This window comes from Pleurodeles waltl, chromosome 5 (assembly GCF_031143425.1).
Source record: "Pleurodeles waltl isolate 20211129_DDA chromosome 5, aPleWal1.hap1.20221129, whole genome shotgun sequence".
Taxonomy (NCBI): Eukaryota; Metazoa; Chordata; class Amphibia; order Caudata; family Salamandridae; genus Pleurodeles; species Pleurodeles waltl.
Window position 1 is genome coordinate 698,949,924 of NC_090444.1, and position 24,925 is coordinate 698,974,848.

A 24,925-nucleotide genomic window follows, 5' to 3' on the forward strand; every position below is an offset into this window, starting at 1 on the left:
TATGGCAATGGGCAATTCACAACCACATTCGCCTAATAGCACAATTTATTCCAGGGATCCAAAATCAACTAGCAGACAATCTCTCTCGAGATCACCAACAGGTCCACGAATGGGAGATTCTCCCCCAAATTCTAAACACTTACTTCAAAATTTGGGGGACACCTCAAATAGACCTATTTGCAACAAAGGAGAACGCAAAATGCCAAAACTTCGCATCCAGGTACCCACACAGGCAGTCTCAAGGCAATGCTCTATGGATGAACTGGTCAGGGATATATTTGCGTACTCTTTTCCTCCTCTCACTCTCCTTCCATATCTAGTAAACAAATTGAGTCAAAACAAACTCAAACTCATACTAATAGCACCAACATGGGCAAGACAACCTTGGTACACAACACTACTAGACCTGTCAGTAGTACCCCATGTCAGGTTGCCCAACAGACCAGATCTGTTAACACAACACAAACAGATCAGGCATCCAAACCCAGCATCGCTGAATCTAGCAATCTGGCTCCTGAGATCCTAGAATTCGGACATTTAAACCTCACCCAAGAATGTATGGAAGTCATAAAACAAGCTAGAAGACCATCCACTAGACACTGCTATGCAAGCAAATGGAAAAGATTTGTTTGCTACTGCCATAATAATCAAGTTAAACCATTACATGCATCTCCAAAGGATATAGTGGGATACTTGCTACATTTACAAAAATCAAATCTAGCCTTCTCTTCCATAAAGATACACCTCGCAGCAATATCTGCATACCTGCAAATTACCCATTCAACTTCACTATTTAGGATACCTGTCATTAAAGCGTTTATGGAAGGCCTGAAAAGAATTATACCACCAAGAACACCACCTGTTCCTTCATGGAACCTCAACATCGTCTTAACAAGACTCATGGGCCCACCTTTTGAACCCATGCACTCTTGCGAAATGCAATTCTTAACGTGGAAGGTTGCATTTCTCATTGCCATCACATCTCTAAGAAGAGTAAGTGAAATTCAGGCGTTTACTATACAAGAACCTTTTATTCAAATACACAAAAATAAGGTGGTCCTAAGAACCAATCCAAAATTTTTACCAAAAGTTATTTCACCGTTCCACTTAAATCAAACGGTAGAACTACCAGTGTTCTTCCCACAGCCAGACTCAGTAGCTGAAAGGGCACTACATACATTGGACATCAGAAGAGCACTAATGTACTACATTGACAGAACAAAAGAAATTAGGAAAACAAAACAACTGTTTATTGCATTTCAAAAACCTCATACAGGAAACCCAATATCAAAACAGGGTATAGCCAGATGGATAGTTAAGTGCATCCAAACCTGCTACCTTAAAGCAAAGAGAGAACTGCCCATTACACCAAGGGCACATTCAACCAGAAAGAAAGGCGCTACCATGGCCTTCCTAGGAAACATTCCAATGAACGAGATATGTAAGGCAGCCACATGGTCTACGCCTCACACATTTACTAAGCACTACTGTGTAGACGTACTATCCGCACAACAAGCCACAGTAGGTCAAGCCGTACTAAGAACTTTATTTCAGACTACTTCCACTCCTACAGGCTGAGCCACCGCTTTTGGGGAGATAACTGCTTACTAGTCTATGCACAACATGTGTATCTGCAGCTACACATGCCACCGAACGGAAAAGTCACTTACCCAGTGTACATCTGTTCGTGGCATTAGTCGCTGCAGATTCACATGTGCCCACCCGCCTCCCCGGGAGCCTGTAGCCGTTTGGAAGTTATCTTCAACATTTGCACATTTGTAAATATATTACTTAAACCTTAGTTGGTACATACTTATTAATTTCATTGCATGGGCACTATTACTCACATACACAACTCCTACCTCACCCTCTGCGGGGAAAACAATCTAACATGGAGTCGACGCCCATGCGCAATGGAACAAAGGAGGAGGAGTCCCTCGGTCTCGGGACTCGAAAAGACTTCTTCGGACAAAAACAACTTGTAACACTCCGACCCAACACCAGACAACGGACTATCCACAACATGTGAATCTGCAGTGACTAATGCCACGAACAGATGTACACTGGGTAAGTGACATTTTCCTTTCTTAGTTTATTTTAAGAACCACAGGTTCATGATTTACATTAAACACTTTAAATGTAAGGTACTTCACTTAGATACTTTAGGAACTTCGAATAAAAGCAATATCATATATAGTCTTTGTAAAAATGGCAATAAGCTATTTTCACAGTGGACACAGTGCAAAAATCAGGGGGGGGGGCCTTTAACAAGGGAGAAGAGGGCCTTTAATAGCCGGTAGAGCCCGCTACGGCGGGTTCTAAGGCTATTAGAACATTCTGCCACTCAGGGCAAAATGTTCTATTAAATAAAGCAAATTCCTCACGAGCCCGAGGGGATTAAAATCCCCTCGGGCTCAGTGAGGCTTTGTTCACAGCTGTTGCTGTGAACAAAGCGAATATTGGAATGTTGGTGCTGCAGGCTTTTACAAGCCAGTAAAAGCCTGCAGCACTCAATTGTTTTCAATGGAGCTGCCAACGTTCCAATGTTCTAATATGTAGTTGGACCCCTTTTGTTGACCAGTGTCCACTACATACCTAAAGATGGCTTCCCCATGGTGACAGTCACAAAATTGGCCTGGGGTCTGTAGGGGTACCTTGGTCATACAGGGGTACCTTCACACTTGGTGACATGCACCCTGCCCTTGGAATGAAGGGCCTACCAGAGGGGTGACTTATATTGTCTAAGTACTGTGGTTGGATGTGGCATTGAAAGGATGTATGCACTCTTTCATGCAGGCTGCAATGGCAGGGCTTCAGTCACAGTTTGCACGGGCTCCTGTGCAGCAACAAGTCCATGAATGTGAACTCCACCCACAAATCCTACTTCCAAACTTCTGCAGATTGGCGGGGGGGGTGTTCCCTCGAATAGACATTTTGCTAACCCCAGAAAATGCAAAATGGCCAACTCCAGGTTCCCACAACCACTATCCAAGGGCAGTGCAATATGGGTAATTTGGACAGGGATATTTATCTAAGCTTTATTTCCTCTCCCTCTCCTTCCATTTCTGGTCCAAAAGCTAAGACCGATGTCTCTCACAATGATCCTAGTTGGTCCCACCTGGGCTTGTCAACTCTGGTTCACGACACTACTGTACCTCTCCGTAGTTCCCCACAAGAATCTCCCCAACAATCCAGACCTTGTCTCTCAGAACCATGGAGAAATCAGGCACTTAGATCCCAAAACTCTCAACCTAGCCACTTTGCTTCTTAGGTCATAGTTTGGTTACCTTAATTTGCCACCAAAATGTATGGACATTCTTAAAGAGTCCTTTAGACCTACCACTAGAGCTTGCTATACAGCAAAGTGGAAACGTTTTGTTAGTCGTTGCCACTCAGAAAATTCGACCTTTTCAAAACCACTGTACAAGACATTGTCTGCACAAGTTAGTGTTCACATCTATAAGATTACATCTAGCAGCAGCAGCTGCCTGTCTCCAAAATAAACAATACTTGTCTTTATTATAGGTGCCTTTATGAAGGGACTCCAGAGTTATTCTCTCACACACACACACCTTTATTCGGCTAAAAGCCATAAAAGGAAAATACAATCAAGCAATACAAAAAGCACATTATTCCAGCAACAATTAATATTCACTTAAATACTAAAATCAGACTGTCTAGATAATGGCCAATGTTAGTCTTAGAAGCAATAAATAACAATCAATTACAATATTACATTTTTATAAAACCCTTAAAATTAAAAATTAAAAATTTGCATCCATCCATCAGGCACTTGTTTGCTTAACTAGGGGAGGACTATTTGATCAATTAAGTAAAAAAAAAAAAGTAACTGGATCTAAAAGCTAGTTCCATAAGTGTCTGATGACAATTCTAAAAAACTTAAAAATCCTCCCGATAACTACGGTCCTTGTACTAAGGGGCAAAATAATTTTATAATTCATGTTCTTCCCAAGCATTATCAATATCCCCTGGGCTAAATATATCCTTAGCTGAATGTATAACCAGAGTCCATTGGATTACAGAAGACGGCTCCCATTTATCATTTTGAGGACCGTAAATTAACTGTGGGGGTTTAGTCTGAGTTAAAGCGCCTAGAGCCTCAGGCCCGCCTTGTCTCTGATAAATGAGATTGCTAGTAAAAACCGGCTTAAACCAAAAACAACATATGGTATAGTACAAGATCTCAAGAATCTAGCTGCTTCATTATAATTCCTGATTCCAACGTTCCTGCAAATAGGTCGAGTCCATTTCCTCCTTGGTTTATCATAAGCTTTGCAGTTTAAAAGTACATGATCCGTCGTTTCAGAAGTCTCCATATTACACAGCCCACAAGTCACCTCATGTCTTCTCCCACTCAAGGGGCCCCATTTAGAAGTAAAAGCCCTAACCTGGAGAGTCCCATATCGGAACTTCATAAATAAAACTTTTGCTCTCCTAGGATGGATAGTATCTATCCATTCCTCAACTCTCGGTAATGGTTTGATATCCAGGAAACTTAAGGTTAGTCTACCTAAATCCTTGCTGTAGAGAGGGCTGTTTAGATTGAAGTCCCAAAATACTTGTTTTATTCGAATCTTTGATTGTATTGTGAGTGTATGCGGTTCTTCCCAATAGGATTTCAGCCCTAGATTGTAAAAGCATTGCCTTATATAGTGGAGCCACGGAAGGGAGATAGCCTTATCCAAGACCATGATCTCGATTAGTGCTTGCCTATATTGGATCAATTCAGGGTTTGTCCAAAGTCTACACCAGTAAAGCAAGGGCCTCAGGGCTGCCAATTTACCTATTTGTTTCATATTAATATCGTAGGTAAGAGGAATCAGTGGAGTAGATGGAGGGAGACCCAGTACCCCCCTCATAAAATTATTTTCCTGGGTAACCAGTGGTGTTAGATTTGTAAATCCCCAGAGTTCGGCTCCATATAAAGCAGCAGCCTGTGCTTTGCACCTATAGATCTCAAATACTGGTGAAACAATGCTAGATCTTGAACATTTATAATTTTTACTAATCGCCATGGAATTATGAACTAAGGAGATAGCAGCTTTATTGATGTGCGGTGCCCATGACAACTTGGCATCAAGCAGTATCCCTAGATAGTTGAAGTTTTTTTACTCGTTCCAATGCCTGCCCTCTAATCCTAATGTTTCTCTTGAGTGCTTTATGGGGGTTAACAGTCAGGTATTTGGTCTTAATTGTGTTTATCTCTAGTCCCTTCATACTGCAGTACTCACTAAATTTATCTAATAGGGTTTGCAAGCCCATGGGAGTTTGAGATAAGATAGTATCATCTGCAAAAAGGAGGGCAGGAACTGGATCACTGTTCAATCTTGGCGAGTCATGGTTACTTTGTTTCAAATGTTTAACCAGGTCATTAATATATAATGAGAAAAGGGTTGGGGCAAGCACACAACCCTGTCTCACCCCCCTCTTGATAGGTATTGGGTCTGTCAACTCTCCCTTTGGACCCCACCGAACCTTTGCAAATGTATTTTCATGTAACCTCTCTAGCTGGCACAGGAGGTTCCCCGGCATGCCCTGTTTCCCTAGTGCTGCCCATAAGGAGTCTCTTGACACCAGATCAAAGGCCGCACGCTTATCCACAAACGCGATATAGAGGTGACCCTTCCTTAGTCTAGTATATTTCCACATTGTCAATAGCCTAAAGGCCTGATCGACCGTACTCGTCTGCTGTCTAAAGCCTGCTTGGTATATAGTCAATATGCTGTTTTCTTCTATCCAGCTACTAATTCTATTCAGCAATTGTCTAGCATAAATTTTTTGCATAACATTTATGAGGCTGATTGGTCTATAGTTCCCAGGGTCTTCCCTGGATCCTTTTTTGTAGACTGGGGTTATTTCTGCCCCTTTCCGTGTCTCAGGCACTAGACCTCCCCTTGCTATAGCGTTACTTAGAAGATTTATATAAGGTGCCCAAATTTCTATTCTATGTTTAAACATATCTCCCGGGATCTTATCCAAACCGGGGGCTTTTCCTGGCTTGATTGCTTTAATGGCATTCACCGTCTCCTCCAGACTAAATTGTAACTCGGGTAAGATGCCCCAAGTAGCTAGGGTTTTATGCTTGGAGGGATAGAAATCAAGACTGGGGGGATCAGAGTAAAGATATGCAAAATGATTAACCCATGTTTTGGGATCTATATGATGATCTGTATTAAATATCCCCACTTTGCTGCCGTGGGTAACTATTTTCCAGAAGATCCTAGCGTCATTACTTTTTGCTGCTTCCAGCAGGTCTTGCCATTTTTGATCCTCCCAGTTACTTTGGGCAGTTGCCAGTGTTTTCTTGTAGCAGGCCCTTGCCTGTTGTACAGCTAGTTGATTTTTTTTTGCTTCAGAGCCTCTATCAGTACTCTTTTCCTCTCCCTGCATTTGATAGTATACCATGGATTACTTGGGGTGGTTTGCACCTTCTCCTTTTTATGCTTAAGCTGTAACTGTTTGGTCAGGAAGGGTCTTAGTGCAGTACTCATTGACTGATGGATGGCCGTAATAGGCATATCAGTAGGTTTATTTTTTGCATAAGGCTCCAAAAGATCAGAAAATATATTGTAAATATTTGTCATAGTGTCCAAATTGCCTAGTATTGCTGGCCACTTAACCCTTCTATTGTTGCTGAGGGTGGGTTGTAACTCCACCTTATCATGTTCTCTATATTCCAAATCCAAATCCAAGTCCAGGAGGTGGGCCCTGAGTTCAACTATTAGCGGGAAGTGATCGCTTTCCCTTCTTTTATCTATTTTAAAAGTCACTAGTCTTCCCCATGTAGTTATACTATGCAAAATGTAGTCTATTTTCGAGGTTGAGTTGCCTCTCTGGAAGGTATCCAAATTAAGGCCTCCTTCACCCACTCTGCCATTACACGCTCTCAGTCCGTGCTTTAATGTAAGGCCCATAAGTTGCAGGGTGGCCACTGTGCCCGGAACAGTTTTTACTATTGTTAAATAAGGAATTGCTCTCATTCGATCTTCTTCTTCTGCTAGATGTTCTAATCCAATTATAGGTTCATAATTACAATTAAGGTCACCCCCTATCATAATTGTCTCTCCTACTGGGATCTTTTTAAGCAGGTCGTCTAGTAGAGTTATTTCAGGAGACTCCAAATTTGTCCTTCTAGGCCTTATATATACATTGAACAAGTGGGAGATTATCTTATTTTTTTTCCCCAATACCAACCATAGAATATCCTCTGAGTCTGTGGCTTGCATACGTATCTCGACATTTAATGACATTTTCACCCATGCAACCAACCCCCCGGACGGCCTCCCTCTGGCAGCTGAAGTTGCACTAATAAGAAAGGTTTTATATCCTAAATTATACAGCGGATCCTTAAGCCAAGTCTCTTGAAAGAGACAGACATGATATTGATCAATATAGTCCTGCCATTCAGGGTCTATAAGCTTATGTTCGATGGCATGTGTAGCTGCAGATACACATGTTGTGCATAGCCCGCCATCTGGTGTTGGGTCGGGAGATCATAGTGATTGATCCCCTTCCATTTAGGGTCGTGACATTAGAAGTAGGGCTCAAATATGCTAACGAATCTTTCCTACGGGGCGAAGACTCCACTGTACTCCCTGCCCCTATAGGATGAGGATCATTCCCTTCATGGGGCTCACCTACTGTTGGGTCTCCCTTTGGTCCCACTCGTGCCTGATCTAGCTGGGTTAGTCAATCTACTCTTTCAAGATTGGATTCTCCATTGCAGTCCCCCATTATTATTATACTTAGGCCTCTGGACTAGGGGTTTGATAATGAATGGATCCGGGCTGAACCTCATAGCATTAATTTTGGGGGCGGGGGTTCTCTGTTCCATGTCAATCAGGCCTCTGATTAATCTTCCATCCTTAAGTGTTAGTGCAATAATGTCCTGTTGCCCCGTCTCTCCTGGCATTCTTTCTGCCCCCCTAATATCTGAACGAATTATGGATAGACAGTGTCTTTTGGCCCTGATCCAGTGTATAAGCTTGTTCTTTAAGGAATCCTCGTCTTCTCTGCTATTTAGGGACATTTTTGGAACATTTAACAGGTAAACAACATTGGTCCTAATAGGATACCTATCCCCTTCAGAATGACAATTCCATGTGGTGCGACGGATACAATCATTAAATGCTTGGGGATAGGGGTTCAGAGTAGGTTCCACATTTCCTTTTCCTTTTTGTAGCCCTTTTACCAAGCAGGGTTCTCTTCGTGGATTCACTGTTTCTTGGCGTAGAGAACTAGCATTACTTCTAGGATATTTGCGTAATCCAGTATTATCCTCATTTTCACCTTTTTGTAGCCCTTTTACCAAGCAGGGTTCTCTTTGTAGTTTCCATGTTTCTTGGCATAGAACACTAGCATCACTTCTAGGATAGTTGCGTAATCCAATATTTTTCTCATTTACCCCTCTCAAACATCCCTGTGGTTGATGTAAAATCTTAGCTATAGCTGGGATAGGGTTGGGGTCAATATTCAAACTTTGGGGACGTGTAAGATCTACCTTGTGTATAAAATGATGTAAGGGGGGTCTCCTTTCCGCTCTGAGCTCTATGGGTTCCCCTACCCCCCTCCTTTTCCACAATATCTGATAAGGTTCTTACTTCAAGTTTCAATTCCCTAACTTCCTGGATTAATCCAGAGAGTAGGTCATAAAGATCTGCTAGAGTTCTTGTTTTATATTTTAAATGAATCACTGGTTCTAGATTAGGTGGAGATGTCCTCTCTCTAGCTAGCTGTACAATTGGGATAGTTGGGTATAGCTCATCCACAGATTCCCCCTCTTGTACATTCTGTTCTTTATTACTATCGAGTTCTGCCAAGACTGCGTATTTATTGGAGCACACAACTTCATACTCCTGCATATGACCCTTCTTCCTATTACTATCTATAGTGCATGGGTGTATGGGTCGAGTTGTAGCATCCTTAGGGCTGCCTGTCCTAATATCAGTCGGTACCTCCCCCTCTTGCTGGCTAACTATCTCTATCAGTTTATCTTCCTCTAATTCGACTTTCTTCGTGTAATAGGAGGTAATCTTTTTATCAGGACCTTCCCGGGTAGTGGCCCTATTACATGGTAGTGACTCTACCTCCTCGATAAGATCATCAATTTCGGCTATAGTGCAGTTCTCGCCCGCATTCCTAAGTTTTTTTATAGATTTCTCCTTCCCCCTTGGGGGTTCTGATGCCTTACGTTTTCCCATATCTTGAGCCACCTATATAATGCTTCGGCTCTAATGGAACCAGTCCACAATATGTATTTATGAAAGAGATTAAAAGAAGGTCTAGTGGGGGTAAACCTAGATAATAAATATTAACTTCTCGTATGGCAAATGTTAAATATAAATTTTGCACTCATAAATACAAGCAAACTTCTTGCGGAAAATGAAGAGGCAGAGACCCGGCCCAGCCCCACTCCAAGATCTAACAGATAATGATGAAGAAAGCGCTACACTGATAAAGGGAGACTTCCGTCCTAAGGCCCTCTTATAAAAAGACCTTTTTTAGGAGTAATTATCAGCACAGTACCTTCAGGCAGCCATATACGTATGAGCTGCCTAATCCGAGCGTCTTTATGTGAATGTCAGGGGGGTGGCCCTGCCTCTTCCTGGCAATGACGGGCAAGGACGGGCCCGCCCTTGGCCCGGGCGCCGCCCGCGCGCGTCCCGCGACGGCGGGAGCGCTGTAGAACTTTAAAGGGCTCCTGCCCCTGGACACACCTCTTGACGCGCTTCCCGCGACAGCGGGAGCGCTGTAGAACTTTAAAGGGCTCCTGCCCCTGGACACACCTCTTGACGCGCTTCCCGCGACGGCGGGAGCGCTGTAGAACTTTAAAGGGCTCCTGCCCCTGGACACACCTCTTGACGCGCTTCCCCTACGGGTTCTACCTGCACCTTCATTGAGCCTCAATATTGTTTCTACAAGCTTAATGGGGACTGTAAGGAAATACCTCCTTGGCATGGTTACCCCCTGACTTTTTGCCTTTGCTGATGCCAAGTTATGATTTGAAAGTGTGCTGAGGTCTGCTAACCAGGCCCCAGCACCAGTGTTTTTTCCCTAACCTGTACCTTTGTTAACACAATTGGCACACCCTGACATCCAGGTATGTCCCTTGTAACTGGTACCTAGGTCCTTGATGCCAGGGAAGGTCTCTAAGGGCTGCAGCATGTCTTATGCCACCCTAGGGACCCCTCACTCAGCACTTAGACAATGCTTCACAGCTTGTGTGTACTGGTAGGGACAAAATGACTAAGTCGATGTGCCACTCCCCTCAGAGTGCCATGCCAACCCCACACTGCCTGTGGCATAGGTAAGTCACCCCTCTAGCAGGCCTTACAGCCCTAAGGCATGGTACACTATACCACAGGTGAGGGCATATGTGCATGAGCACTATTACCCTTCAGTGTCTAAGCAAAACCTTAGACATTGTAAGTGCAGGGTAGCCATAAGAGTATATGGTCTGGGAGTTTGTCAAACATGAACTCCACAGTTCATAATGGCTACACTGAAAACTGGGAAGTTTGGTATCAAACTTCTCAGCACAATAAGTGCACACTGATGCCAGTGTGCAATTTATTGTAAAATACACCCAGAGGGCATCTTAGAGATGCCCCTGAAAACATACCCGACTTCTAGTGTAGGCTGACCAGTCCCTGCCACACACCAGACATGTTGCTGGCCACATGGGCAGAGTGCCTTTGTCACTCTGTGGCCAGGAACAAAGCCTGTATTGGGTGGAGGTGCTTCTCACCTCCCCCTGCAGGAACTGTAACACCTGGCGGTGAGCCTCAAAGGCTCACCCCTTTTGTTACAGCGCCCCAGGGCATCCCAGCTAGTGGAGATGCCCGCCTCTCCGGCCACTGACCCCACTTTTGACGGCAAGGCTGGGGGAGATAATGAAAAAAACAAGGAGGAGTGACCCTCCAGTCAGGACAACCCCCAAGGTGACCCCTGCCTTGAGAAATCCTCCATCTTGGTTTTGGAGGATTCCCCCAATAGGATTAGGGATGTGCCCCCCTCCCCACAGGGAGGAGGCACAAAGAGGGTGTAGCCACGCTCAGGGCCAGTAGCCATTGGCTACTGCTCTCCCAGACCTAAACACACCCCTAAATGTAGTATTTAGCGGCACCCCAGAACCAAGGAAACTAGATTCCTGCAACCTGAAGAAAGAAAGACTGCTGACCTACAAGCCTGCAGAGAAGGAGGAAGATGACAACTGATTTGTCCCCAACCCTACCGGCCTGTCTCCAGCTTTGAAAACCTGCTCTGTCGACGCATCCAGTGAAGCCTCAGAGGACGGCCCTGGACTACAGGACTAAGAAACCCCCGTGATCAGCGGCCCTGTTCAAAATCTGCAACAAACTTGCAACTTTTCAACAACTTTAAAGACTTCACGTTTCCCGCCGGAAGCGTGAGACTTCACGCTCTGCACCCGACGCCCCCAGCTCGACCTGCAGAAAACCGACACCTCAGGGAGGTGCCTTACAGTCCTCAAAGACAAGTCTTGGCTGCTCAACACCGTTGCCCCTAGAGAGCCCTGGCTTCCTAGACACTGTTTCACTTACTAATAGGGGTTGACTGGGCCTCGTATAAGATGCAAACACCATAGGTGTCCACCACACGCCAGGCCAGCTTCCTACACCCCCTTCAGTTCCTTTATTGGAAGGTATTTTTAGTCGCCATCACTTCACTTGGACGTGTTAGTGAGCACTGGTGTTTAACCTTGGAGGAACCTTTCTTCCAACTACAATTTCACCTCAACCAATCCATTTAGTTAGCAGTTTTTGTCCCCCAACCAGATTCTGAATGCACTGTTTGCCCAGTCCATTTTTTTCCAAGGCTGCTGGGGAGCCTATCTTGACATCACCTGGGCCTCGTCAAGAGTTGCAGAGGGTAAGCCGTCCCGTCGAGAGGCCGCTGGGGACTCCATCTCCCACAACCCCCTGCATGTCTACCAGCTGCTCTCACTCATGTACCAGGCATAAGGTGGGGGTAACCATGTCATGAAAGAGGCACTTTAATACAACAAGCCATTGCCTCATTTATGTCAGTTCATAAGTTATATTGGCCACTGAAAAAGGAAGAAAAAAAATATGCTGTGGGAAAGTTGCATTATGAGTACCTTTTCCATTTTCCTACTATGGTGCTTCTAGTCTGTACACTACACAATGTTAGAATTAGGCACACACTAGATAAAGGTTAGAAATGCAGGAATGTGATCGGTAACCCAGTTCTCTGGTTTCTAAATGCCCTCAACACTCATCCTCTTGCTGTCTGTTTAGCCATTTATTGTGTTTTGGACACTTTATGAAACATACTGTAGTTGTGCATGTAGTGTTGGTTAGTTCTGCTGCTGTTGCAGAACTCAACACATTGAAGTGTGTGAGAGCATGTACACATCTAATGCACCTTTTTGACCAGCATTTTCTTTACCTAGATTGCTTGGGCTTTGAACAAAGGTGTGAAAATGTCATACAAGCAATTCTGGGATGCTGAACTGGGTGTTACCTACATTCCCTGGGAGAAGGTGAAACTGGATGACTTAAAAAGCTTTGCTGAAGGGGGAATGATTGATCAAGAGACTGTAAATCCTGGTAAGAGGCCTTAATGCGACTTTTTCATTTCCTTATTACTATTTGTGCCCAATGTGCAAGAAAGTGGTATTTCTGTTATTGTACATTTCCCTCATTTGATATTGTATAATAAACAAAAAAACACTTTTAGTAGTAGACTTGGCAGAAAGCCCTCTCTGCCTCTTTTGGATTGACATTGGCTTGATCTGGAAACAGCTACCAATAATGGGACTTTGAAAGCAGCACAAACAAAACATAATTGAAACAAATGCATGTAGTGTGTTTTTATTTGGTGAAAACTCTGTAAACTACACACACCTCTTTTCACCAAGGGAGTTCACCTGCCATTATACCAGTTACTAGGAAATTAATGTGTTTGTGTTTCTAATGTGTTTCTCGTTGATTGTGATGGCAAAGGAGTGCATGCATGGAAGAGAGAAGCTTGCAGTCCTGAGAAAGGTGGATGAAGTGGACGTTTGTACATGGCACCACGAATGTAATGTTTGTTGTCTCCACAAGAGAAAAACTGCAATATAGGTAATAAGTGTGTTCTAGATACAATGAGATGGTCACTGTATCAAACTGGGAGTGTAGATAAAAACATGTACCCCTGACAAAATAGAAGGGGAGATTAATTTAAAGATCTACGTTATACTGAAAGTTTTTCAAAACCAGAGAGATCATGCATTAACCTTGATGTACTCTTAGTTCCCTATAGTAACTCTACACTGCACCTGCTGCTGGGTGGGCAGTAAAGCAATCAGCAGCCTGTAATTTAAAAAGGTGACTTCACAAGGCAGAGCATCTCCTTTAGAGAGGAATTCATGACCACTATAATTATTTTCTCTGCTTACTTTTTATCTTTGAGTGAATAGCCTCCAAAAATATGACTACCGTTTTCGTTGAAACGTTCAGATCTATATCATTCCTTTTCTGAATTCACATGCTGTGCGTTAACTTTTCAACCTCCTCCTCAAAATGTCATCAGAAGCAATTTGGTGCTATGTCTCTCCTCCTGTGAATTCAGGCGCACGTCCTGCAAAGCCTCTGTGCATGGTAGCCATCTTCAGATTCTTTTTTCCGATGTTGGGTCTGGAAGCAATAGCTGAAGCTCTGCGTACGTTGAAGGAATCACCGAATGTGAAGCGTGTGCCATATTTTGACTTAAGACCGTGAGAGCGAGAGAGGCAGAGAAAGGAACACCAGATTACCATGCAGAGGAAGGGAAACCCATTGATTATGGACCTCGACTTGTCAAGTGATAAAAACAACAAAGAGGCAGAAGTGGCCCAGGTAGAAGTTTGACATTAAGGTGGAAAAGGTCAACGAAGTTATGCATAAACATCTTTTAACCCATCTTCTAAGGAATATGGGACAACAGAGCTTAGCAAATTGGGCTGAAATGAAATCTCGAAATAGTTTCTAAAGCATAAAAATACATGAGCCAACTGAAATGTGCCTTTAAAAATATAACTATGCCGAAGCTAAAGGGACTCATGAGGAATTTTATGTTTGTACCATGTGTGGTTGTAGATACAGACGCTCTGCCTTCTCCTGCCATATAGTGCTCTAATGTTGCAAAATGTTTTTCTTCTAAGAAGTCCTTTTGAGTCATACGGTGTGGTGTGAGACTGCCCTTAGGAGGAAATATGCATGTGCACTAACTCCATTGTACACTGCTTTTCTCTATCATCAAATTACAACACATGTATTTTGTACGCCTTGGGTCCTAGTCGCTCAGAGAAGCTATTTATTGCTGATTCTTAACAAAAACTTAAAAATAACACTGGATATTGAACTATGATCTCCCTACCATCAGGATGCCCCCGCCATGTTGAGTAACCAACCCGCACTGGATTTGCAACTTCAAACTCGAAAAAGGTCCCTACCCTGAAACTGACACTAAAGTCTGCTTCCACAACGCCATCTGAAGCAACAGTACCGTCTTCTCTGAAACCAAAACCAGGAGCTGAAGATGATGACTCTCAAGGGCCTGGTGCGTGGGAGACTACAGAATGTGGTGCATGAGTGAGTGTTGAATCTACAGCAGAACACGAGGAAGACTGTGCCAAGGACCCTAAGGCCCAGAATCTATCCCAAGCTAGTGGAGGCTTGCTTTGTTGAAGCCACTCACCCCTGCAGATGCTCCACCACCACTGAAGCGTTTTTGGAATTTAGGAATACAACCACTAGCCGTGCTCCTCATGCACTTTCTTCCCCACCAACTCTCTAGGAAGTAGTTCCTACAACACCTTCCTCACATTCCCCACCAGGATCTACCTATTCTTACTGAGACGCACATAGTCCCAGTCCTTACGCCCCTCCTGACGACTCAGACATCCTTTTATCTTCTGCCAACAAACTACCCTTATAATGCCAACCCTCCAGAGAACTGAGACTTCCTGTCATCAGTGGGAGAGGCCTTAAGTGGAAAAGGCTCGTGTTATTGTGCACCATACCATAAGTTCAATATGCCCATCATTGCTGATGAGGAGGAATTCCTTGTTAAAACGTACCCAAATCAGAGCGATCCTTGCATCTCCTCTCAGTGCTTAAATGATGCTTTAGCCTGCCCCAGACATGTTGAAATGGACCCATCAGGGCCCGTGTGATTATGCCTACAGTGACTCCTCTCTTAAACTAGTCTCTGCGGGAGCCACATGACATACTCCTCCACCAGATAAGAAGAGCGGGAGGTTAGATGATACTGCAAAAAGGATTGCATTGGGAACTATCACCTGTTAGCAGATTGCCAACTTAGTGGGCCTCTACTCCAGATATGATAGGGTGCAGTCACAGGAGATGGAGAGCCTGCGACAGCATCTCGAAGAACAGTTTAGGAAGAGGAGGAAGGAGATTGTGTCTGAAGGTAATATGTTTGTAGCATGTGTGGCTGTAGATACACATGCCTAGCATACTCCTGTCATCTAGTGATGGCCTCGAACTGTTGCAGATTGTTTTTTAGCAAAGAAGTCTTTTGGGACACAAAATCTCTGTGACCCTTTTCTGGTTTTAAACGCACATGGGCACAGACTACATTGGTAAAGATAATTTTTCTCTGCCACCGCATTTGGTTGTGTATCAGTACTACTCCCAGTCGTGACGTGTTTGATGCTGACCATCGCAGTCCCAGGACTCATTATCTTCCCTTCCTCCTCACTAAGAAGACTTTTTTGACGCTTCTGCCATTCATTTGATAGTCTTTGCTTGAACCACCAAGACATCGTCGTTGAATAACTGGGCCATCCAGCTTTCAGTGCACTCCTGGCCTTCAGAGCAAAGCATCCTACTTGGTGACCTCAGAGAATGAGAATGGTAGAAGGTAATGGAACAGTCGCTTTTCAAAAGATGCCCCCAGTATCACTCAAAGTACCCTTGGACAAACCCACATACAGTCTGTCCCCTGTGCTGCTCTCCAGAACACAGTGCCAACCTCTGCAGCTCTTGGTCAGCTTTGAGCAGCAAAAAAACTTCAGCAGTTGAAAGACAGACAGCGGGGTAGGAAAGTGTCTCTTTTGACATAGTCCCCGCCCCCACACATTTTGCCTGGCTTCTGGTGCAATTTCGACTGAAAGTGCACTGGGTTCCTGCTAAATAAGCCCCTGTGCCAGATCCCTTTTCCTAAAACTGCACAGTCGTTTTTCCCCATTGGTAAAACTTTAGTTACCACTATAAGTCCAAATAGTACAGAGAGTATGAGATAGTGAAGGAAGGCCCCTGAGAGCTGTAGCAGAAATTGTGCCACCTTCAGGGTCCCACCTCACTAAGTGCACAGAGTTCTGATTTCGCAGTCTGTGTGTGTTGGTGCAGAACTAAAATGAAAACACAAAATGGCACACAGCCTGTGTGCTCTGTTCCTCTTGCACTACATGCAGTATATATAAATCACCCCTCTAGTAGGGTGCATTTAATTACATGTTAGATCATATCTGCTATGTCTTTGGCGTTTCTCAGACATAATAAGTGAACAATAAAGCCATTTAAAGTACATGTGCTGGACACTGGTCATTACGAGTTCCCCAGCTACACACATACTTCACTGACAATAGGGATGTTTGGTAACAAACATCTCATAATAATAAACCCTCACTGAATCCAGTGATGGATTTATTAATACATGCACTCTGAAAAGCCTGCCAACTCCTCTTGTGGGCACTTACTGGTCAAAACCATGACACCTGCCTTAAGACAGAGATCTGACCCCCTGAGGCGAGAGCCAATGCTCTCGAGGGCTTAGAACAAAGACCTGCTCTGGACAGAAGTGTGACTTCCTCTCCCAGGCAGGATAGACATTACAGGGTGGGGAGCGTCAAAGGCTTTATTGCCTTAGAAATGTGACCCAGGCCTTCCCAAATAGTGGGGAGGCTGATCCAGAGTTTCTGATCCCACTTCGGCGGCAGGACTGGTGGGAAAATTCGGTAAATTTGGAGGAGTGCCCACTTCATGCCAGTTCCGCCCCTAGGGTGGACAAGCTGAAGTGGACACTACTTGTTAAATTCCTCCATCTTGGATGGAAGGAATTATGCCAATAGGGTTAGCGCTATGCCACTTCCCCAAATGAAGTGCTCATAAATGGTGTAGTCACCTTAAAGGTGAGTAGCCCTTTGGCTAACACCTGGCACTCCCTGTAGCACCCTAAATTTACTATTTAGATTGCACCCCTGAATCCTAGAATCCAATTCCTGTCAACCTAAGAAGAGACAGACAACACAGAAGTTGCCCAGCAGAGAAGACTGAAGACACCAACTGACTTGGCCCCCTGCCCTACCTGACTGTGTGCAGCCTTCAAAGAATCTGCACCCAGAAGACGACTTGTCCTGCAGCTCAGCAACCTCCAAAGCCTTATGAGGACTGTCTGCCTTTGATAAAGATCAAGAGCTTCTGTGAACTGCAGACCTGTCCAAAAGAAACCATATCTAAAGGAGTAGTCGGCTGCCTGAGGAACTGTGAAATCGCCGCCTGGAACAATCTCTGCATCTGACACCCCCGGTTGAAGTCCAGGTGGTCCAAAAGTCCAGTAAAGTTTCCCCAAGAGTCCACCTTGTGCTGACCACTGCCGGTTTTCACAGCGATGCCTGTAGCCTAAATCCAAGGATTTCCCCTGACAGCGACCTGCCTGGTAAGCTGTTTTCAATGCCAAAAGACACCCCTGCAGCTGGATCCCCTTGACATTGGGGAGCTGGACAGTTAGTGTCCCTATGACCCTTGGCATCTCAACTTACATGTGCAGCTGTGGGTTGACCTCTCCCAATTCCTGGCCTGAGCCTGCAGCCTGTTTCTGAAAGTGATCTCCATTGACTAACACAGGGCACCCAACGCTGTGTTGGTATTCTACACCCGGCCGCCCCTGTGCCACTGAGGGTGTATGTCTGGTGCTGTCTTATGGCCTCACCCAGTGCTCTCCTCAACACCTGGAGGACCAACCTCTGACACCCCAGTCTCCATTGGTTAACATTGGGCACCAACTCTGACCTCTGTACCCAGCCACCCTCTTGGGTACCAACCAGAACCTTGCCCAGTGTTAGTCTAAAAACCTGAAAACTGGGACTGCGAGTCTTGTACTTATCTGTGAAACTGCATTCTTGTTTTCCTCCCATAGGTTAACTTTGAAGACACTGAAAATTGCACTGTCTATTTTTGAAACAGCGAAGTATTTTTAATATAAAAACTGCTTCCCTTACAACGAAGTTCTTTGGTTCTGAGCATATATAAAATCAACTTACTTTTTTTAATTGGTCTTGGATTTAGTCTTTGAGTGTGTCTTATTTATTGCCTCTGTGAGTACAACAAATGCTTAACACCACTTCTTGATAAGCCTAACTGCTCACTCACACTACCACAAAAAGAGCACTTGACCTATCTCTTTCTACCCCTGCAAGCCTTTGGGGATCTACTGGACTCTCTGCACTATACTTCATTTTAGTGCACTATATACAGAGACAGCGGCCTACAGCGGGCCCACAGCAAAATGTATTGTATATCCTGGGATACACAGACATCTTCGGCAAGGCGGATCCACTCAGTGCCGGTGTGCGACCTCACATTCTGGCCCACCAAACCATTTCAGAGGTCTTCCTCAGTCTCCAATGAGTTGGAGAGGATGAAGTTAAAAAAATAGAAGCACCCGAGGAAGAGCACACCAAGATGCGCGCGTACAGTTGACACCTGTAGGAAGTTGGCTCTATGCACTATTTCAAAGTAAGAAATAGCATGCACAGAGTCCAAGGGTTCCCCTTAGAGGTAAGATAGTGCCAAAGGAGATAATTCTAATGCTCTATTTTGTGGTAGTGTGGTCGAGCAGTAGGCTTATCAGAGGGTAGTGATAAGCATTTGTTCTACATACACACATGCAATAAATGAGGAACACACACTCAGACAATTCCAGGCCAATAGGTTTTTGTATAGAGAAATATATTTTCTTAGTTTATTTTAAGAACCACAGGTTCAAGATTTACAATCAATACTTTAAATGAAAGGTACTTCACTCAGGTATCTTAGGAACAGGGAATCAGCAAAATAGCATGTACAGTTTTCACAAAAATGGCAATAAGCTATTTTAAAACTAGACACAGTGCAAATTTCAGCAGTTCCTGGGGGAGGTAAGTGTTTGTTAGTTTTGCAGGTAAGTAAACCACCTACAGGGTTCAAAGTTGGGTCCAAGGTAGCCCACCGTTGGGGGTTTAGGGCAACCCCAAAGTTACCACACCAGCAGCTCAGGGCCGGTCAGGTGCAGAGGTCAAAGTGGTGCCCAAAACACAAAGGCTACAAGCCCTGAGGGTGGCTACACCCTCTTTGTGCCTCCTCCCTGAGGGGAGGGGGACACATCCCTAATCCTATTGGGGGAATCCTCCATCTGCAAGATGGAGGATTTATAAAAGTCAGAGTCACCTCAGCTCAGGACACCTCAGGAGCTGTCCTGACTGGCCAGTGACTCCTCCTTGTTTTTCTCATTATCTCCTCCGGCCTTGCCGCCAAAAGTGGGGCCGCGGCCGTAGGGTTGCGGGCATATCCACTAGCTGGAGTGCCCTGGGGCGCTGTAACAAAGAGGGTTAGCCTTTGAGGCTCACCGCCAGGAGTTACAGTTCCTGCAGGGGAGGTGAGAAGCACCTCCACCCACTACAGGCTTTGTTACTAGCCACAGAGTGACAAAAGCACTCTCCCCATGTGGCCAGCAACATGTCTAGTGTGTGGCAGGCTGGTAAAACTAGTCAGCCAACACTGGAAGTCTGGTATGTTTTCAGGAGGCATCTCTAAGATGCCCTCTGGGGTGTATTTCACAATAAAATGTACACTGGCATCAGTGTGCATTTATTGTGCTGAGAAGTTTGATACCAAACTTCCCAGTTTTCAGTGTAGCCATTATGGTGCTGTGGAGTTCGTGTATGACAGACTCCCAGACCATATACTCTTATGGCTACCCTGCACTTACAATGTCTAAGGTTTTGCTTAGACACTGTAGGGGCATAGTGCTCATCCACCTATGCCCTCACCTATGGTATAGTGCACCCTGCCTTAGGGCTGTAAGACCTGCTAGAGGGGTGACTTATCTATGCCATAGGCAGTGTGAGGTTGGCATGGCACCCTGAGGGGCGTGCCATGTCGACTTAGTCATTTTCTCCCCACCAGCACACACAAGGTGGCAAGCAGTGTGTCTGTGCTGAGTGAGGGGTCCCCAGTGTGCCATAAGACATGCTGTAGCCCTTAGAGACCTTCCCTGGCGTCAGGGCCCTTGGTACCAGGGGTACCAGTTACAAGGGACTTACCTGGATGCCAGGGTGTGCCAATTGTGGAAACAAAGGTACAGTTTTAGGGAAAGAATACTGGTGCTGGGGCCTGGTTAGCAGGCCTCAGCACACTTTCAAATCATAACTTGGCATCAGCAAAGGCAAAAAGTCAGGGGGTAACCATGCCTAGGAGGCATTTCCTTACAACGCCCAAACCTCTTCTACGACACAACTGCACGTGGACTCCTAGCACTGCACCGCTGGAGGTCAGTTGAGCCCTGTGCATACTTCATTGGCTTAGGGCTGTCGTCTACACCAAACCAGGGCATTGGAGCTGAGAAGTGAAACAGCAAGGAGCCGCGACTCCTGGCAGACAATGAGTCAAGACCATGTCACCGCAGTTTTGAAGCAGATGCCTCCATCGAGGCCAACACCAAAGTCTACACCCAAAACATTATTGGTTCAGAGGCTTTCAACAGCTGACTCCGAGGCGAGCCCTATCACCGAAAAGCACAACACAGGAGCTGGATGAAAGGCACATTATCATCCAACGATACATGGGCACGATCTCCTCTTCAGAAAAGACTCAATCTACAAAAAGCAGGCTCACCTTGAAGATGCTCCATTTTTGGATATTCTGCGGCTCCCACCAAAACGCCTAAAGTCAAGACTTTTAAACAAACTCCTTTCCCTCCTCTACTGCTTCTACTGCCACTGCATTTTCCTCACCCACCACCTCTGCCTTGTCATCAGCCTCCTCCCTCCCCTCTAGTGACGTTACATCAGTGAGTCACTATACTCTTACTCAGACACATGTAGCCCCTGTCCGTTCTTTTCAACAGAGGGCCACTGCCTCTTCCTCAGCCTCCTCCACCACCTCTGCCTTGTCATCAACCTCCGCCTTCAGCTCCTGTGACTTCCCATCAGGGAATCAGTAGACTGTTACTTAGACACATTTAGCCTCTGTCCCTTCTCCCCAAAAGAGGGCTTTGACTCCCCAGTCAACTCTCACCCCATGAATGATCCTTGAATGGACTATGTTGTGGATCCTCCAGCGGGCCCTGACCTTAACCATGACTCTGCTAAGCCTTCCCATCCAGACAACATTGCAGCATACCATAGCTTCAACCAATGTGCAGCTGCCTTTCACAAGGTGGATATGTATTTCACTCCAGAGTATGATGGCTTCCTGGTGGAAATATCTGAACTGAGCGCTCATTCTAAAATTTGCCTGTACTGCCAATGAGATTTAAGGAACCAGTGAAATCCCGAGTGATAACACCAAGGATTGAAAAGAAGTTCAAGCTGGCACCCTTAGATTTACTCTTTTACTAATGACCGAGCTGAAACACTCATTCACTGACAAAAATCTCTGGAATGCACTTCTTAGGTTAAAGAAGACATTTATTAATTCACTTTGCAAGGTTCGTAAAGGTAGGTCAGGATGCTGAAAGCACATGTTTTAAAAATGGTAAGAGCAGTGAAATGAAAACATGTACCAATGATTCTTCACTGCAGTATACACAGCATATATATGTATCTATATGTATATTTGTGTATATATATATATATATATATATATATATATATATATATATGTTCGATGGCATGTGTAGCTGCAGATACACATGCTGTGCACAGTCCGCCATCTGGTGTTGGGCTCGGAGTGTTACAAGTTGTTTTTCTTCGAAGAAGTCTTTTCGAGTCACAAGACCGAGGGACTCCTCCCATTTCGACTCCATTGCGCATGGGCGTCGACTCCATCTTAGATTGTTTTTTTTCCGCCATCGGGTTCGGACGTGTTCCTTTTCGCTCCGTGTTTCGGGTCGGAAAGTTAGTTAGAATCTCTGAAAAAAATAGTCGGTATTGTTTGCGTTCGTTATCGGGTTAGTTAGAACAAATCGACACCGAATTTTGAAGAGCTCCGGTGGCCCTTCGGGGTTTTTTCGATCCCCCGTCGGGGCCTGGTCGGCCCGGCCACGTGCGACTTCAAGGCTGATGGAACGGACCCCATTCCGCTTCTGCCCAAAATGCCATAACAAGTATCCGTATACGGATCAGCATCTGGTCTGTAACTTGTGCTTGTCCCCCGAGCACAAGGAGGATACTTGTGAAGCCTGTCGAGCGTTTTGGTCGAGGAAGACGCTGAGAGACCGAAGAGCCAGGAGACTACAAATGGCGTCCACGCCGACAGGTCAAGAACGTTTCGAGGAGGAAGAAGAAGCTTTCTCCATCCGCGAGTCGGATTCTGAAGAACTCGACGCCGAAGAAACACCCCAAACCGTGAGTAAGACGTCGAAAATCAAGACTCACGAGAAGTCCACAAAAGCCCAGGGGATGCCACCGCCAACAGGCCATGGCCTAACCCGAAAAATAGGTGACCGATCCAAGGCACCGAAAAAGGGCATGCTGGTGTCGAAGTCATCTGACTCCGGTCGAGATACCGCCACACAGCAACCTCGGAGCCGAGACAGCTGCTCCGAGAAACTTCGGCACAGAGACAGCGGCACCGAAGAATTTCGGCACAGAGACACCAGGCCGCAAAAAAAAAAGGTTTCTTCGGAGCCTAAAAAGACTTTCGAAAAGGTTTTATTTCCGAAACATCCAGCCTCGGAGCCGAAAACTAGTTCCTATACAGAGGAACAAGGATTAACCTCCCAATTACATAGATTTGGAGAGGAGCTTCAAGCTGGAGAGCCTGACTACACGCAAAGAAAGCTTCATATTCATGAGGACACAGGGACGATAACCACTCTTCCCCCATTCAAAATAAAAAGGAAACTTGCCTTTCAACAAAAGGACAAGCAACCACAGGCAAAAGTGGCAAGGAAAACAACCCCACCACCGTCTCCACCACCATCAATACATGCATCACCAGCAACAACTCCACCACTGATGCACTCACCAGCTCATACTACAATGAGTCAGGATGATCCCGATGCATGGGACCTTTACGATGCTCCAGTGTCTGACAACAGCCCAGACTCCTATCCCACAAAACCGTCACCACCTGAGGACTGTACATCCTACACACAGGTGGTCGCAAGGGCAGCCGAATTTCACAACGTCACCTTACATTCTGAACCAATTGAGGATGACTTTCTGTTTAACACCCTATCCTTCACCCATAGCCAGTACCAAAGCCTTCCCATGCTCCCAGGAATGCTAAAACATTCAAAACAAATATTTCAGGATCCAGTTAAAGGCAGAGCCATAACTCCAAGGGTGGAGAAAAAGTACAAGCCACCGCCAACAGATCCTATCGATATTACAACACAACTAACACCAGACTCAGTAGTTGTCGGGGCAGCTCGTAAGAGAGCCAAAACTCATACCTCAGGAGACGCACCACCTCCAGACAAAGAGAGCCGCAAATTTGATGCTGCGGGAAAAAGGGTTGCAGCACAAGCAGCAAATCAATGGCGTATTGCCAATACCCAAGCACTTTTGGCAAGATACGACAGAGCTCATTGGGATGAAATGCAACATTTCATCGAACACTTACCCAAGGAGTTCCAAAAAAGAGCGCAACAGGTGGTAGAAGAGGGACAAAGTATCTCAAATAATCAGATACGGTCTTCCATGGATGCAGCAGATACAGCTGCAAGGACAATAAACACTGCAATCACGATACGAAGGCATGCATGGCTGCGCACTTCAGGGTTCAAGCCGGAAATCCAACAAGCTGTGCTCAATATGCCATTTAATGAACAGCAATTGTTTGGGCCGGAGGTAGACACTGCCATTGAGAAACTCAAAAAAGACACCGATACAGCCAAAGCCATGGGTGCACTCTACTCCCCGCAGAGCAGAGGCACATTTCGAAAAACACCTTTTAGTTGAGGGTTTCGAGGTCAACCCACAGAAAGCACAACCTCACAAACAAGACCTACTTACCAGGGTCAATATCAGAGGGGAGGTTTTCGGGGGCAATATAGAGGGGGCCAATTCCCAAGAAATCGAGGAAAATTCCAAGGCCCCAAAACTCCTCAAAATAAGCAGTGACTCACAAGTCACACAACCCCATCACATAACACCTGTGGGGGGAAGACTAAGCCAATTTTACAAACTTTGGGAGGAAATAACAACAGACACTTGAGTCTTAGCAATTATCCAGCATGGTTATTGCATAGAATTTCTTCAATTCCCTCCAAACATCCCACCGAAAACACACAATATGTCAAAACAACATATAGATCTTCTAGGACTAGAAGTTCAAGCATTTCTACAAAAGGACGCAATAGAATTATTACCAAATCTGCAACAAAACACAGGAGTTTACTCACTGTACTTTCTAATACCCAAAAAGGACAAAACTCTGAGACCAATACTAGATCTCAGAACACTAAATACCTACATCAAATCAGACCACTTTCACATGGGACGTAATCCCACTGCTCAAACAGCAAGATTACATGACAACATTAGACCTAAAAGATGCGTATTTCCATATACCAATACATCCTTCACACAGGAAATACCTAAGGTTCGTATTCCAAGGAATACATTACCAATTCAAAGTGTTGCCATTCGGGATAACAACTGCGCCAAGAGTTTTTACAAAATGCCTGGCAGTAGTAGCTGCACATATCAGAAGGCAGCAAATACATG

General features: G+C 45.1%; 1 protein-coding gene across 3 annotated transcripts in view; it reads left to right on the forward strand.

Moving 5' to 3' along the window:
• Positions 1-24,925, forward strand: part of SCAF8 (SR-related CTD associated factor 8) — a 1,507,655-nt gene that overhangs the window by 632,397 nt on the left and 850,333 nt on the right. For all 3 annotated transcript variants that reach the window (XR_011203719.1, XM_069234634.1, XM_069234635.1), the window contains exon 16: positions 12,455-12,611. Coding sequence is in view for 2 of the 3 variants with exons in the window: in XM_069234634.1 (XP_069090735.1) it covers positions 12,455-12,611 (157 nt within the window). In the remaining variant the exon portion in view is untranslated. The remainder of the gene's footprint in view (positions 1-12,454; positions 12,612-24,925) is intronic.